The sequence below is a fragment of the Pseudophryne corroboree genome, chromosome 6 (genome assembly GCF_028390025.1).
Source record: "Pseudophryne corroboree isolate aPseCor3 chromosome 6, aPseCor3.hap2, whole genome shotgun sequence".
NCBI classification, from domain to species: Eukaryota; Metazoa; Chordata; class Amphibia; order Anura; family Myobatrachidae; genus Pseudophryne; species Pseudophryne corroboree.
In genome coordinates, this window is record NC_086449.1 from 763982488 (window position 1) to 763997890 (window position 15403).

Genomic DNA, 15403 nt, shown 5'->3' on the forward strand with positions numbered 1-15403 from the left:
AACAGAAATACCTTAGGATGGCAAAAGAAATACATCACATATAGCTCCTGGGCTATATGGATGTATTTAACCCCTGCCAGTTTTCCAGAAAAAAGCGGGAGATAAGGCCGTCGTGAAGGGGCGGAGCCTATCTCCTTAGCACACAAGCGCCATTTTCCCTCACAGTTTCCGCTGGAAGGACGGCTCCCTGACTCCCCTGCAGTCCCTACAGAATCAGGGTAAAAACGAGAGAGGGGGGGCACTATTGGCAGCTAAATTATAAACAGCAGCTATAAAAGGGAGTAACACTTATATAAGGTTATCCCTATATATATATATAGCGCTCTGGTGTGTGCTGGCAAACTCTCCCTCTGTCTCCCCAAAGGGCTAGTGGGGTCCTGTCCTCTATCAGAGCATTCCCTGTGTGTGTGCTGGGTGTCGGTACGATTGTGTCGACATGTATGAGGAGGAAAATGATGTGGAAGCAGAGCAATTGCCTGTATTAGTGATGTCACCCCCTAGGGAGTCGACACCTGACTGGATGGTTGTATTTAAAGAACTACGTGACAATGTCAGCACTTTACAAAAAACTGTTGACGACATGAGACAGCCGACAAATCAATTAGTGCCTGTCCAGGCGTCTCAGACACCGTCAGGGGCGATAAAACGCCCGTTACCTCAGTGGGTCGACACAGACCCAGACACGGATACTGAGTCCAGTGTCGACGGTGAGGAGACAAACGTAATGTCCAGTAGGGCCACACGTTACATGATCACGGCAATGAAGAAGGCATTGAACATTTCTGACACTACAAGTACCACAAAGAAGGGTATTATGTGGGGAGTGAAAAAACTACCAGTAGCTTTTCCTGAGTCAGATGAATTAAATGAGGTGTGTGATAAAGCGTGGGTTTCCCCCGATAAAAAAGTGCTAATTTCTAATAAATTATTGGCACTATACCCTTTCCCGCCAGAGGTTAGGGCGCGTTGGGAAACACCCCCTAGAGTAGATAAGGCGCTCACACGTTTATCTAAACAAGTAGCGTTACCGTCTCCTGATACGGCCGCCCTCAAAGAACCAGCGGATAGAAGGCTGGAAAATATCCTGAAGGGTATATACACACATACTGGTGTTATACTGCGACCAGCACTCGCATCAGCCTGGATGTGCAGTGCTGGAGTGGCGTGGTCGGATTCCCTGACTGAAAATATTGATACCCTGGATAGGGACAGTATATTACTAACTATAGAGCATTTGAAGGATGCATTACTATATATGCGTGATGCACAGAGGGATATTTGCACCCTGGCATCAAGAGTGAGTGCTATGTCCATTTCTGCCAGAAGAGCGTTATGGACGCGACAGTGGTCAGGGGATGCGGATTCCAAACGACATATGGAAGTATTGCCGTTTAAAGGGGAGGAGTTATTTGGGGCCGGTCTATCGGACCTGGTGGCCACGGCAACGGCCGGAAAGTCCACCTTTTTTACCCCAGGTCACCTCTCAGCAGAAAAAGACACCATCTTTTCAAACTCAGTCCTTTCGTTCCCATAAGTACAGGCGGGCAAAAGGCCACTCATTTCGGCCCCGGGGCAGAGGAAGAGGAAAAAGACTGCACCAGGCAGCCTCTTCCCAGGAGCAGAAGCCCTCCTCTGCTTCTGCCAAGTCTTCAGCATGACGCTGGGGCTTTACAAGCGGACTCGGACACGGTGGGGGCCCGTCTCAAAAATTTCAACGCGCAGTGGGCTCACTCGCAAGTGGACCCCTGGATTCTGCAGGTAGTATCACAGGGGTACAAACTGGAATTCGAGACGTCTCCCCCTCGCCGGTTCCTGAAGTCTGCTCTACCAAAGTCTCCCTCCGACAGGGAGGCAGTTTTGGAAGCCATTCACAAGCTGTATTCCCAGCAGGTGATAATCAAGGTACCTCTCCTACAACAGGGAAAGGGGTATTATTCCACGCTGTTTGTGGTACCGAAGCCGGACGGCTCGGTGAGACCAATTTTAAATCTAAAATCCTTGAACACTTACATAAAGAGGTTCAAATTCAAGATGGAGTCACTCAGAGCAGTGATAGCAAACCTGGAAGAAGGGGACTATATGGTGTCTCTGGACATCAAAGATGCTTATCTCCACGTCCCAATCTACCCTTCTCACCAAGGGTACCTCAGGTTTGTAGTACAAAACTGTCATTATCAGTTTCAGACGCTGCCGTTTGGATTGTCCACGGCACCTCGGGTCTTTACCAAGGTAATGGCCGAAATGATGATTCTTCTTCGAAGAAAAGGCGTTTTAATTATCCCTTACTTGGACGATCTCCTGATAAGGGCAAGGTCCAGGGAACAGTTAGAAGTCGGAGTAGCACTATCTCAGTTAGTGTTACGTCAGCACGGGTGGATTCTAAATATTCCAAAATCGCAGCTGATTCCAACGACACGTCTCCTGTTCCTAGGAATGATTCTGGACACAGTCCAGAAAAAGGTGTTTCTCCCAGAGGAGAAGGCCAGGGAGTTATCCGAGCTAGTCAGGAATCTCCTAAAACCAGGCCAGGTGTCAGTGCATCAGTGCACGAGGGTCCTGGGAAAAATGGTGGCTTCTTACGAAGCGATTCCATTCGGAAGATTCCATGCAAGAACGTTTCAGTGGGATCTTCTGGACAAATGGTCCGGATCGCATCTTCAGATGCATCAGCGGATAACCCTGTCACCAAGGACAAGGGTGTCTCTTCTGTGGTGGCTGCAGAGTGCTCATCTACTAGAGGGCCGCAGATTCGGTATTCAGGATTGGATCCTGGTGACCACAGATGCCAGCCTGAGAGGCTGGGGAGCAGTCACACAGGGACAAAATTTCCAGGGCTTGTGGTCAAGCATGGAAACATCTCTTCATATAAACATTCTGGAACTAAGGGCCATTTACAATGCCCTAAGTCAAGCAAAACCCCTGCTTCAGGGTCAGGCGGTATTGATCCAATCGGACAACATCACGTCAGTCGCCCACGTAAACAGACAGGGCGGCACGAGAAGCAGGAGGGCGATGGCAGAAGCTGCAAGGATTCTTCGCTGGGCGGAGAATCATGTGATAGCACTGTCAGCAGTGTTCATTCCGGGAGTGGACAACTGGGAAGCGGACTTCCTCAGCAGACACGACCTTCACCCGGGGGAGAGGGGACTTCATCCAGAAGTCTTCCAAGAGATGGTAAACCGTTGGGAAAAACCAAAGGTGGACATGATGGCGTCCCGTCTCAACAAAAAACTAGACAGATATTGCGCCAGGTCAAGGGACCCTCAGGCAATAGCGGTGGACGCTCTGGTAACACCATGGGTGTACCAGTCAGTGTATGTGTTCCCTCCTCTGCCTCTCATACCCAAGGTACTGAGAATTATACGGCAAAGGGGAGTAAGAACGAAACTAGTGGCTCCGGACTGGCCAAGAAGGACTTGGTACCCGGAACTTCAAGAGATGCTCACGGAGGACCCGTGGCCTCTACCTCTAAGAAAGGACCTGCTCCAGCAGGGACCTTGTCTGTTCCAAGACTTACCGCGGCTGCGTTTGACGGCATGGCGGTTGAACGCCGGATCCTGAAGGAAAAAGGCATTCCAGAAGAAGTCATCCCTGCCCTGATAAAGGCCAGGAAGGATGTAACCGCGAAACATTATCACCGCATTTGGCGAAAATATGTTGCGTGGTGTGAGGCCAAAGAGGCCCCTACAGAGGAATTTCAACTGGGTCGCTTCCTACATTTCCTGCAAACAGGACTGTCTATGGGCCTAAAATTAGGGTCCATTAAGGTTCAAATTTCGGCCCTGTCGATTTTCTTCCAAAAAGAACTGGCTTCAGTGCCTTAAGTCCAGACGTTTGTCAAAGGGGTACTGCATATACAGCCTCCTTTTGTGCCCCCGGTGGCACCTTGGGATCTCAATGTGGTTTTGGGGTTCCTAAAATCACATTGGTTTGAACCACTCACCACTGTGGAATTAAAATATCTCACATGGAAGGTGGTAATGCTGTTAGCCCTGGCTTCAGCCAGGCGTGTCTCAGAATTGGCGGCTTTATCTTATAAAAGCCCTTACCTGATTTTTCACACGGATAGGGCAGAATTGAGGACTCGTCCTCAATTTCTCCCAAAGGTGGTTTCAGCGTTTCACGTGAACCAGCCTATTGTGGTGCCTGCGGCTACTAGGGACTTGGAGGACTCCAAGTTACTGGACGTAGTCAGGGCCCTGAAAATATATATTTCCAGGACGGCTGGAGTCAGGAAATCTGACTCGCTGTTTATCCTGTATGCACCCAACAAGCTGGGTGCTCCTGCTTCTAAGCAGACGATTGCTCGTTGGATTTGTAGTACAATTCAGCTTGCACATTCTGTGGCAGGCCTGCCACAGCCAAAATCTGTAAAAGCCCATTCCACAAGGAAGGTGGGCTCATCTTGGGCGGCTGCCCGAGGGGTCTCGGCTTTACAACTTTGCCGAGCAGCTACTTGGTCAGGGGCAAACACGTTTGCTAAATTCTACACATTTGATACCCTGGCTGAGGAGGACCTGGAGTTCTCTCATTCGGTGCTGCAGAGTCATCCGCACTCTCCCGCCCGTTTGGGAGCTTTGGTATAATCCCCATGGTCCTTACGGAGTCCCAGCATCCACTTAGGACGTTAGAGAAAATAAGAATTTACTTACCGATAATTCTATTTCTCATAGTCCGTAGTGGATGCTGGGCGCCCATCCCAAGTGCGGATTGTCTGCAATACTTGTATATAGTTATTGTTACAAAATTCGGGTTATTATTGTTGTGAGCCATCTTTTCAGAGGCTCCTTCGTTTATCATACTGTTAACTGGGTTCAGATCACAGGTTGTACGGTGTGATTGGTGTGGCTGGTATGAGTCTTACCCGGGATTCAATATCCTTCCTTATTATGTACGCTCGTCCGGGCACAGTATCCTAACTGAGGCTTGGAGGAGGGTCATAGGGGGAGGAGCCAGTGCACACCAGCTAGTTCAAGCTTTTACTTTTGTGCCCAGTCTCCTGCGGAGCCGCTATCCCCCCATGGTCCTTACGGAGTCCCAGCATCCACTACGGACTATGAGAAATAGAATTATCGGTAAGTAAATTCTTATTTTCTTCTTCCTCCTCTCGTAGAGTCATATAGTGATCCCAATGATCATATAAAACAGAAGTAAAGACAAAAATGTGTAGAACAGTTTTTCACCAATTAGTTATTTCCACAAATTTAGGAAATAAAAGGGTGTACCCCACTCACACAGAGACAAGTGAGTGGAAACCCATAAAGGTATCTTTCAACCAGGCAAATTTCTTTAGAGTGTTGAAGACTAAATTTCAGGAGCGTACCCAAAACTCACAATAGTGAAATGATGAGAAATCACATAAAGGTATCTTTAAAATCTTTTGATCTGTCAGATGCGTACCCCAACTTACACAATTTTCAGTTGGAACATATACATAAAGGTATCTTTTAAATTTTCTACCACCAAGGAAAATGCGTACCACAACTCACTGGATATGGAGGTATTCAACTCCTATCAGGGTATCTTTATCCTCGGTCTCAAGAAATTATATCACATAGGATACACGAAGAAAACAGGGAAGGATTCCTCTTTGTTTAGTTAAAACGGAGGTTTTTTTCCCCAAATGCATTAAAAAGTCAAAAGCATTTCTTCTTATGAACAGATGTCGAAATACACATGGCAAAAAATAAAAAAATAAAAATTCAGAAATAAATCCAAATCTGGTCGTCCCAGGCTACTCACAGTACTGTTTGTTCAACGCGTTTCGGTCTTTAACAGGACCTTTATCAAGTTCTTGCCCTTTGGGTGACCATAGAAACGGGAAAAGTCGATTATTCGTATTGGTGTGATATACAGGCCACCAGGTCAGGAAGAGGAACTCGACAAGAACCTATTGCAGGACATAGCTAAAATGGCATTAAAAGGAGAGGTAATAATCATGGGAGACTTTAATCTTCCTGATGTAAACTGGGAGGTGTCTGTTGCTAGTTCCACCATAAGTAGGGACATTTTAAATTCCCTTCAGTGAGCATCCCTCCACCAACTGGTGAGGGAGCCCACTCGGAAAGACGCAATAAATGGACTTAAACTTACAAATGGAGACAGAATATCGAACGTAAAAGTGGGTGAAAACCTGGGATCCAGTGATCATCAAGCAGTATGGTTCAGCATAAAGACAGAGACTGACTCATCCCATACAAAAACAAAGGTGTTGGATTTTAGCAAGGCTGATTTTGTAGGGATGGGAAAATGTGTAAGTGATTCTTTGGCAGAGTGGACGAACTTGGAAGCAGTGCAGGAGAGGTGGGAAACATTAAAATGTGCAATATTAAAGGCAGCAGACCTTTGTATCAAAAGTGTTAGGAAAAACACAAGGAAAAGGAAGCCAGTGTGGTTTGCAAAAGCAGTAGCAAATATTGTGAATGCAAAAAAGATGGCTTTTAGGAAATATAAGCAGACACAAAATAATGAAGACAAAGAGTTATATCTTCTTAGACAGAAGGAGACTAAGAAGGTAATCAGATGTGCAAAGGCACAAGCTGAGGAGAAAATGGCCCAGTCAGTGCGTAAAGGAGGCAAAACTTTTTTTTAGGTATATAAGCGAAAGGAGAAAAACAAAAGGCGGAATAATAAAACTAAAGACAGAGACTGGGAGTCTTGTTGAGGGAGAAAATTTAATAGCAGATCATCTTAATAATTATTTTTGCTCAGTATTTACTACTGAAAGAGAGGGGAAGGGGCCACAGTTAAGTTGCAGGGATATTCAGGAAAATTAAACAAGTACATTTACAGAGGAGAAGGTCCTAACAGAACTCTCAAAGCTGAAAGTGGACAAATCTATGGGGCCAGATGGGATACATCCAAGGATACTAAAAGAACTTAAAGAGGTGCTGGTAGCACCATTGACAGAATTATTCAACCAGTCATTAGCTACAGGAGTAATTCCAGAGGACTGGAAAAGAGCAAACGTAGTCCCACTGCACAAAAGTGGAAGCAAGGAAGAGGCAAACAACTACAGACCAGTAAGTCTTACATCAGTAGTAGGGAAATTGATGGAAACACTCTTAAAAGAAAGAGTTGTAGATTATCTCAAATCCGGCAATTTACAGGATCCCAAACAGCATGGATTCACTGGGGGGAGATCATGTCAAACAAATCTTATTGACTTTTTTGACTGTGTGACTAAAGTGATGGATAAAGGTGGAGCCATGGATATAGCTTATCTAGACTTTAGTAAGGCTTTTGACACTGTTCCACATCGCAGACTGCTAAATAAACTTGAAAGTTTGGGATTGGATATTAGGATTATTGAATGGATAAGATCTTGGTTGAAGGATAGAAAACAGAGAGTTATGGTAAATGGAGTGTATTCACATGAAGGAAATGTTACCAGTGGAGTACCCCAGGGATCTGTACTTGGACCAGTGCTTTTTAATATCTTTATTGGTGACATTGCAAATGGCATTAAAGGGAAAGTATGCCTTTTTGCAGAGGACACAAAGGTATGCAACAGGGTAGACACACTAGGTGGGGTAAAACAAATGATTGAGGATCTAGGTAGACTAGAGGAATGGTCAAGAGTGTGGCAATTACAGTTTAATGCCAAAAAATGCAAAATCATGCACTTGGGTCTCAAAAATCCAAAGGCTAAATATAGTATTAATGGCACTATACTGGAAACTACTGAGGAGGAAAGGGATCTAGGAGTCACTATTTCAGATGACTTAAAGGCAGGTAAGCAATGTAACAAGGCAATGAGGAAGGCTAATCAGATGCTTGGCTGCATTGGGAGAGGAATCAGCAGCAGAAAGAAAGAAGTAATAATGCCACTGTATAGGTCATTGGTACGGCCTCATCTAGAATACTGTGTTCAATTCTGGAGGCCATATCTTCAAAAGGATATTAATACATTAGAAACTGTACAAAGAAGGGCAACTAAAATGGTGCATGGCCTACATCACCAAACATACCCAGATAGACTAAGAAAGCTCAATATGTATAGTTTGGAGCAGAGAAGGGAAAGGGGGACATGATAGAAACTTTCAAATATATCAAGGGTTTTAACAAAGTCCAGGAGGGAAACATTCTCCAAATGAAGAGAAGCAATAGGACACGAGGAAATGCACTGAGACTGGAGGGGGGGGGGGGGGGGGGGGGGGTTCAGGGGAAATTTGTGGAAAAATTACTTCACAGAAAGGGTAGTGGACAAGTGGAATAGCCTCCCATCAGAGGTGGTAGAGGCTAAGACAGTAGAGCAATTTAAACATGCATGGGATAGACATAAGGATATCCTTACAAAGAAATAAGGATCAAATAAGGTTGGAGATAAAAATAATGTAAAAAAAAAAGGGGCAGACTAGATGGGCAAAGCAGTTCTTATCTGCCAACAAATTCTATGTTTCTATGTTTCTATATGTAACAGTTCACGAGTTGCAGGACCCAACGCTACTCCAGAGATTTACAGTAGCTGTTAGATTTAAAGAGGCAATACTTTAAAAGGCAAAATCAACATGGCGTTGCCTTTTAAAGTATTGCCATTTTAAATTTATAGACTAAATCGCTAAAATCACACAAGTTTCTGCAACTCGTAGTCTATTATATATGGGCCATTGTCTGTGTCAGGTAGTAGTATGGAGTGAACCATTATAAGTTTTGGGGAACCTTGCAGATTGGGGAGATTAGTTTCCATCTCCATAATTGTAAGTGTGGATTAGCAAAATGATGTCAAACCCTACTTACAACCTTTTTGGCTGCACCCTGCGGGAGGGGGCTCCAATGTTGGAGCAAGTGGGGAAAAGTGGCACAGCATAGGTGGTTGGGTGGGGGAGTGATTGCGGTTACTAATGAAAACACTGGTTATATCTGTAAATTGTCCTGAAATATGGGATATAAAAATCTATACAAGTAGGATCCTAGTAGCAGAATGTTAGCATAATATGGAACAGCAGTAAGCAACTAGATAAAGCACAATGTTGCTCTCCTGTTACTGTCTTCAGGTTGGCTTGTCCAGGACACAGCAGCTTCAGAAATCAGGTGGTAGCAAGTAAGCCCACAGGTGTCAGCAAGCTATTTTATGTGCACAGACGGCAAGCAGGTGAAGTTCAATCCAGGGGTTCAGAGTCCAAGGTATCCAGCAAGGGAGGAAGGACCCAGGCAGAAAGCAGGTTACGTTTATTTTATTGGTCATAATCCAAGTTATGCAGCAAGGTGTATAAAGGCACAAGCAGAAGTAAGTCACAAGCCAATCTAGGGATCAACGTTCAATATATCCAAAAAGCGCACTCTGAGAGCATTAACAGGAGATAGGGAGCAAGCATCCGACTAGTCACCTAGCACCTGGTGTGAGGGGAACCTTCTGTATAAGGTCAGAGAAGCAAAGTGTAGACACTTCAAGCAGCTAAACTGTGCGCAAAAAGTTCCTGGAGTTCCAGCCACCAGAAGGGCCAATGTGGCTGCTAGACTTGGGGACAGCACTCTAATGAGTGACAGCAGTAGGGCTCTTCACCCTTTGATAATTCTTTACTTGTGTACAGTATATGAGAGGTGTTTTTAAGCCGAAAACCTCATGTTTTTGTCTTCTTGCTGAAAAAAAAAGCAATTACTATTCTTAATCTGTAATCATAACTTTCTGGAATGTGTAAAAGTTTCTGGAATCTGTTCTAGGTAAATAAATACTGTTTGGAAAATTGGGAATTAACAATACAGCTTCTGCAGTACCACCCACGCCCAATAGGTGGTGATACAGAGCTAAATGAGTAAAATTTTTATTTTTTAACTATTCTGTGCCTTGCATGCTTTTTTAAGGCAAAGAAAATATACATTGTAACCTTGCCATTTGAATGATTTGTGTTTGTCCTTTCTATGTGTTTACATTTTACATATGCTACACATAGGCCTAAACTGTACAGCTTGCCATATTTTGAGATAAATTGGAAACCCACAATCACACCTTTTCCCTCCTGAAAGTCTTGCTCTTGCCTCTATTCACTGTCATAAAAAAAATAACTTCCTAAGTGCCAGAGTAAGTTTCCATGTTGATGTTTGTATATATTGCTAATTGCAATTTATTGGTTATTTTCCAGGTGGGGCTTCACTATTTACTTGGATAAACAGCAGCTGTAAGTATTCTGTTACTGTACCAATATACTTGTATGAGAACTGGTAATGACTGAAGGAGTTCAGTATGATTTACCGGCGGAACAGGATGCTGACAGCGGGGCGAGTGCAGATATCCGGTGGCTCACTGCACTCGCCTCAGGATATATTCCAACCCTATGGGTGTCGTGGACACCTGCGAGTGGGAGTAGTCCTGTTGCGCAAGGATTCTTGCTGGCGGCATTGTCGGCTAGTGGGATTCCGGGGTCGGTATTCTGATCACCGGGATCCTGACAGCCGGCAAATTACACGCATCCCAACTGAAGAGCCAATTTTCTGACACTAATTCACATTGGCACAAATGTCCTCGGGTTTTGCATGTGAACGTGCATCCACCCAGGATTTGTGTGTCTGTGGAAGCAAACTTACCAGGGTTCATTGCTGAGAGACGGGAATTGCTGGCTGCTAGGCCCGGCAAATTCCCGGCTCTTAGGGTGCATACACACTAGAACGACATTGAAAATGATGCAGTCATCTGCGACGGGACCCAACATTGGGAAATGCATACACACTTGCCAATGCCGAGTGTTACGCGGGCGGCCGTACTGCATTCGACAGCATGCCCTCTTCTACGATATCGCGTATTGGATCTGCATGCAGGTCTGACGGGTGCCGTTGCAGACGAGTCGCGGGGGTGAGCATTGTGCGATATATCATCTGTACACACTAGATGATATCGTTCTGAACCAGCCGATATTGGCCGGATCATATACAAGATGCCAAGTGTGTACGCAAGTCTGAAAGGGGTATAAGATCCACTGAATAGATCAGGGAGAATTTCATGTTTTAAAGATAATCAAAGTTTAAGTTAAAAAACAGCTTTATTTTCTCTTTACATTGTGTTTTCAGTTTGGACGATAAGTCACAGTATACATGTACATATCACAATCATAAAAGGTCTTATAGTAAAATAGAATTAAACCTAACAGTAACCAACATTAATTGTAATAAGTCTAGCTAATGTCTATCATCTGATTGGTTGCATTGGTTTATAGCGCATTTTTCTCTTTGTACCATGTTGTTAAATAGGTGAAATCACCTTATTTAATAGAAAGAAAACCCTGTGAGCAATGCATGTGGTAACCCATAGCAACCAATCAGATACCGGGCTAGATGCACCATCGCTTGGAAAGTGATAAAATGGAGAGTGAAAAAGCACCAGCCAATCAGGTCCTAACTGACATTTTTCAAACACAGCCTGTGACATGGCAGTTAGGAGCTGATTGGCTGGTGCTTTTTTACTCTCCATTTTATCACTCTCCAAGCGATGATGCATCTAGCCCATAAACTTTCTTTAGTCTGACAACTCTACAATGGTAGCATCTAGTGCTGGGTACACACTTTCCAGTGCCCACCCAGCTGTGACATCAGATACGACACATTGGACGGATGATTGGTATTTGTGTATCAGGGTTGTAGCCTGTGTGTATTGTGTGCATTTTCTATAAAACTAGGGATTGTGAGCCCAGAACGTAGATATCCTTCGGTATGCTGAAAATGGCCCCTAGCGAGGGGACTTTTTAAAGGCTTTGAGCAATAAACATCGCTATGTGAATAAGACACAAAAGCACACTCTGCTGATATGCAGCGTGCCTGTATTCTGTGTGCGACTGCAGCTGTATCTGCATCCGAAATTATATGTTCCAGTCTTTTCCAGGTTTCCATGAAAATAATGTAATGTAGCATTTCGTATGCAGATACAGCTGCAGTCGCACACAGAATACAGGCATCAGAGCTGTAACAGGGTCTCTGAGCGCCCTATGCTAGCCCCACCCCCTTTGTGCACGACATTGTGCATAGGGGGAGGGGCCATCATCAGCTGAAACTGCAGCAGTGACCAGAGTATCTTGAAGATGCTCCGGGCTGCTGTAAACATGGCACCATAGGACGCTACAGGCGTCACTGATGCAGTGTTACTGGCTGCAGGGTGCTGTTCCAGGTAACCTGCTAGCCAGAAGCAAGAGCCATGGAGCAGCAACAGTGCTGCCTATAGAGCCCTGTATGGCCACACCAGTCACACAGCCCTAGTTACGGCCCTGATAGGCATGCCACATATAATCAGCAGTCTGCTTGTGTGACTTATTCCAGACGTCGGCCAGGTGTGTACCCAGCACTAGACATCTAAGCCTTCAGCTGTGGCCCCAGCTCTCTCCTGCTTTATTATCAGCTTGTAACACTTGTTGAACATGTCATCTGATATTACAATTAGGTGTCTCTTTGATCAAATGTTATTCTAATTTATTACTGATATTATGTGTGTGTGACCTTTCTGAAGGTTAGAAGGCCACCCATGTGACCCATGAAGTGAATCACTGATCTTAGGTCTAATTTATTGCTATGGGTCATGGGTCCGGTTGCAAAGAAACAAAGCATTCAATGTACTGATGTTTGGTACATTGCGCATGTGCAGGATCTATACTGCGCGTGTGCAGGATCTATACTGCGCGTGTGCAGTATGAATCCTGCGTCCTCGGGTGCAGTGTGGCTGCAGGCGTCAGGTGCTGTACTGCGTGTGTGCAGTATGAGTCCTGCGTCCTCTGGTGCAGTGAGGCTGCAGGCGTCAGGTGCTGTACTGCGTGTGTGCAGTATGAGTCCTGCGTCCTCGGGTGCAGTGAGGCTGCAGGCGTCAGGTGCTGTACTGCGTGTGTGCAGTATGAGTCCTGCGTCCTCTGGTGCAGTGAGGCTGCAGGCGTCAGGTGCTGTACTGCGTGTGTGCAGTATGAGTCCTGCGTCCTCGGGTGCAGTGAGGCTGCAGGCGTCAGGTGCTGTACTGTACATTACTACTATGATGAGTGTGAATCCGCACCAGTATCATATAAATGTGTAAATATTGGAATGATAAGGTAACCAATATGTGAGCAGTTAGCAAGACAAGTTTAGAACTGCTTATCGATTGGTGGTGCTCCCAGAAATTTGTAGATGAACTACATTGAAAAAAAGAGAAAAGACAAATAACCTTTTTTGGGAGCACTCTTGAAAAATGTATAGGTGTGATAAAGATAGAGATATTGTAATTAAAACTTAACCTTTAATTGATCTTTGTATAAAAAAAATGTAATATAATATATAGAAAAATAAGAGAAATGGAAAGCAACGATACTCTTAGTAAAAGGATCTTGTTGACCTTTTTAACAAATGGGGTACAAGATCGTTATGTAGGTGAAAATATATGGGTATACCTTGGATAACTGCATCTGTTATAGTAAGGGACAAAGAAATGCCAGCAAATGATGGTCAAATCTGGGGATGGTGTCTGACTGCGGATAGAGAGATGAAGAAGAGAAGAGGGAAAAGAAAGAGAGAAAGAAAGAAAGAGAAAAGAAGAGAGAGAGAGAAAGAGAAAAGGAGAAGGGTGAAGAGGATGTTCTCCTTGGAAAATGGCCCACTGCACCTGGTATTCTCAGGAGGTTCCCCTTCCTAATACTGACCAGGCCATATCTGCTTTGCTTCCGAGATCGGACAAGATCGGGCGTATTCAGGGTAGTATGGCCGTGGGCCATTTGTTAAAGGAGAAGAAAGTTCCACTTCTGCTATCTGTACTTTACATTAAATCAAAACTGTTAATAGTTCGAAATTGTATTTCCAGATGAGAGAGTGTGTGAAGAAAAAAATATTGGAATTTGAAACCAGCGTTGTGAGAGAGACAGGAAAGTGAATACTGAAGTACCGAGATGACAATCCTTGTAGAAGCCAAACTGACGGAGCTATGATAGTGAAAGTATGCTCGTCAGAATCTTATTGATTAATAAATAAATAAATAAGTAAATAGACAATGTATTAATTGTTCTGAGAAAAAGTATCAATTAAATAAAAAATTGAGGGATCCAATTAGGGCAATGTAAAGTTGAGGTGAAACCGCTGAATAGTGCACACTGGGTTCATTAAATATACAAAAATTAATTCATTAAAGGCAAGTTCATAGCAGAAACACCAAAAAGCATAACAAGAAAAAATTAATTGAGCTCAAGGCTGACTCCAAAAATCACTGAAATCTTAATAGAGGTAAAGTTAGACATAGATTAATTTGATTGGTATTGACAAACTAGGTACATATATAAAGAGAGACACACTTTAAAGCTCAAGGCTGGCTCCAAAGCATTGCTGTGGTCCCTATAGTGATTGATAAATAGATATCAGGTATCAGAACAATTAATACATTGTCTATTTACTTATTTATTTATTTATTAATCAATAAGATTCTGACGAGCATACTTTCACTATCATAGCTCCGTCAGTTTGGCTTCTACAAGGATTGTCATCTCGGTACTTTGAATTAATTGTCTGTTAATTAACAATTATTTATCAATTAAGTCTAGGACACAATCTTTACGAATTATCAAATTATTCATTCATTTTTTTCATTTATGTCTGCACTGTCTTTTATTGTAAACAGTCAGCCAGCATCCAGCTCCTGTTGCGCCTTTCCATCAGAGTAATACCAGTCTATACAAATTGTTAGAAGACAGGATCCTACAATCATCACCAATTCATATTCAGTATTCACTTTCCTGTCTCTCTCACAACGCTGGTTTCAAATTCCAATATTTTTTTCTTCACACACTCTCTCATCTGGAAATACAATTTCGAACTATTAACAGTTTTGATTTAATGTAAAGTACAGATAGCAGAAGTGGAACTTTCTTCTCCTTTAACAAACGGCCCACGGCCATACTACCCTGAATACGCCCGATCTTGTCCGATCTCGGAAGCTAAGCAGATATGGCCTGGTCAGTATTAGGAAGGGGAACCTCCTGAGAATACCAGGTGCAGTGGGCCATTTTCCAAGGAGAACATCCTCTTCACCCTTCTCCTTTTCTCTTTCTCTCTCTCTCTTCTTTTCTCTTTCTTTCTCTCTTTCTTTTCCCTCTTCTCTTCTTCATCTCTCCATCCGCAGTCAGACACCATCCCCAGATTTGACCATCATTTGCTGGCATTTCTTTGTCCCTTACTATAACAGATGCAGTTATCCAAGGTATACCCATATATTTTCACCTACATAACGATCTTGTACCCCATTTGTTAAAAAGGTCAACAAGATCCTTTTACTAAGAGTATCGTTGCTTGCCATTTCTCTTATTTTTCTATATATTATATTACATTTTTTTATACAAAGATCAATTAAAGGTTAAGTTTTAATTACAATATCTCTATCTTTATCACACCTATACATTTTTCAAGAGTGCTCCCAAAAAAGGTTTTTTGTCTTTTCTCTTTTTTTCAATGCTGTACTGTACATTGTCAGTATGAA

General features: G+C 43.6%; 1 protein-coding gene and 2 pseudogenes across 3 annotated transcripts in view; 2 read left to right on the forward strand and 1 right to left on the reverse strand.

The window, feature by feature from the left end:
• The window catches only part of ARAP3 (ArfGAP with RhoGAP domain, ankyrin repeat and PH domain 3), a 289723-nt gene that overhangs the window by 242967 nt on the left and 31353 nt on the right, over positions 1-15403 (forward strand). For all 3 annotated transcript variants that reach the window (XM_063928560.1, XM_063928559.1, XM_063928561.1), the window contains one exon: positions 10083-10118. In XM_063928560.1, the coding sequence (XP_063784630.1) occupies positions 10083-10118 (36 nt within the window). The remainder of the gene's footprint in view (positions 1-10082; positions 10119-15403) is intronic.
• LOC134937241 (5S ribosomal RNA) lies at positions 13535-13652 on the reverse strand (annotated as a pseudogene).
• Positions 14814-14931, forward strand: LOC134936977 (5S ribosomal RNA; annotated as a pseudogene).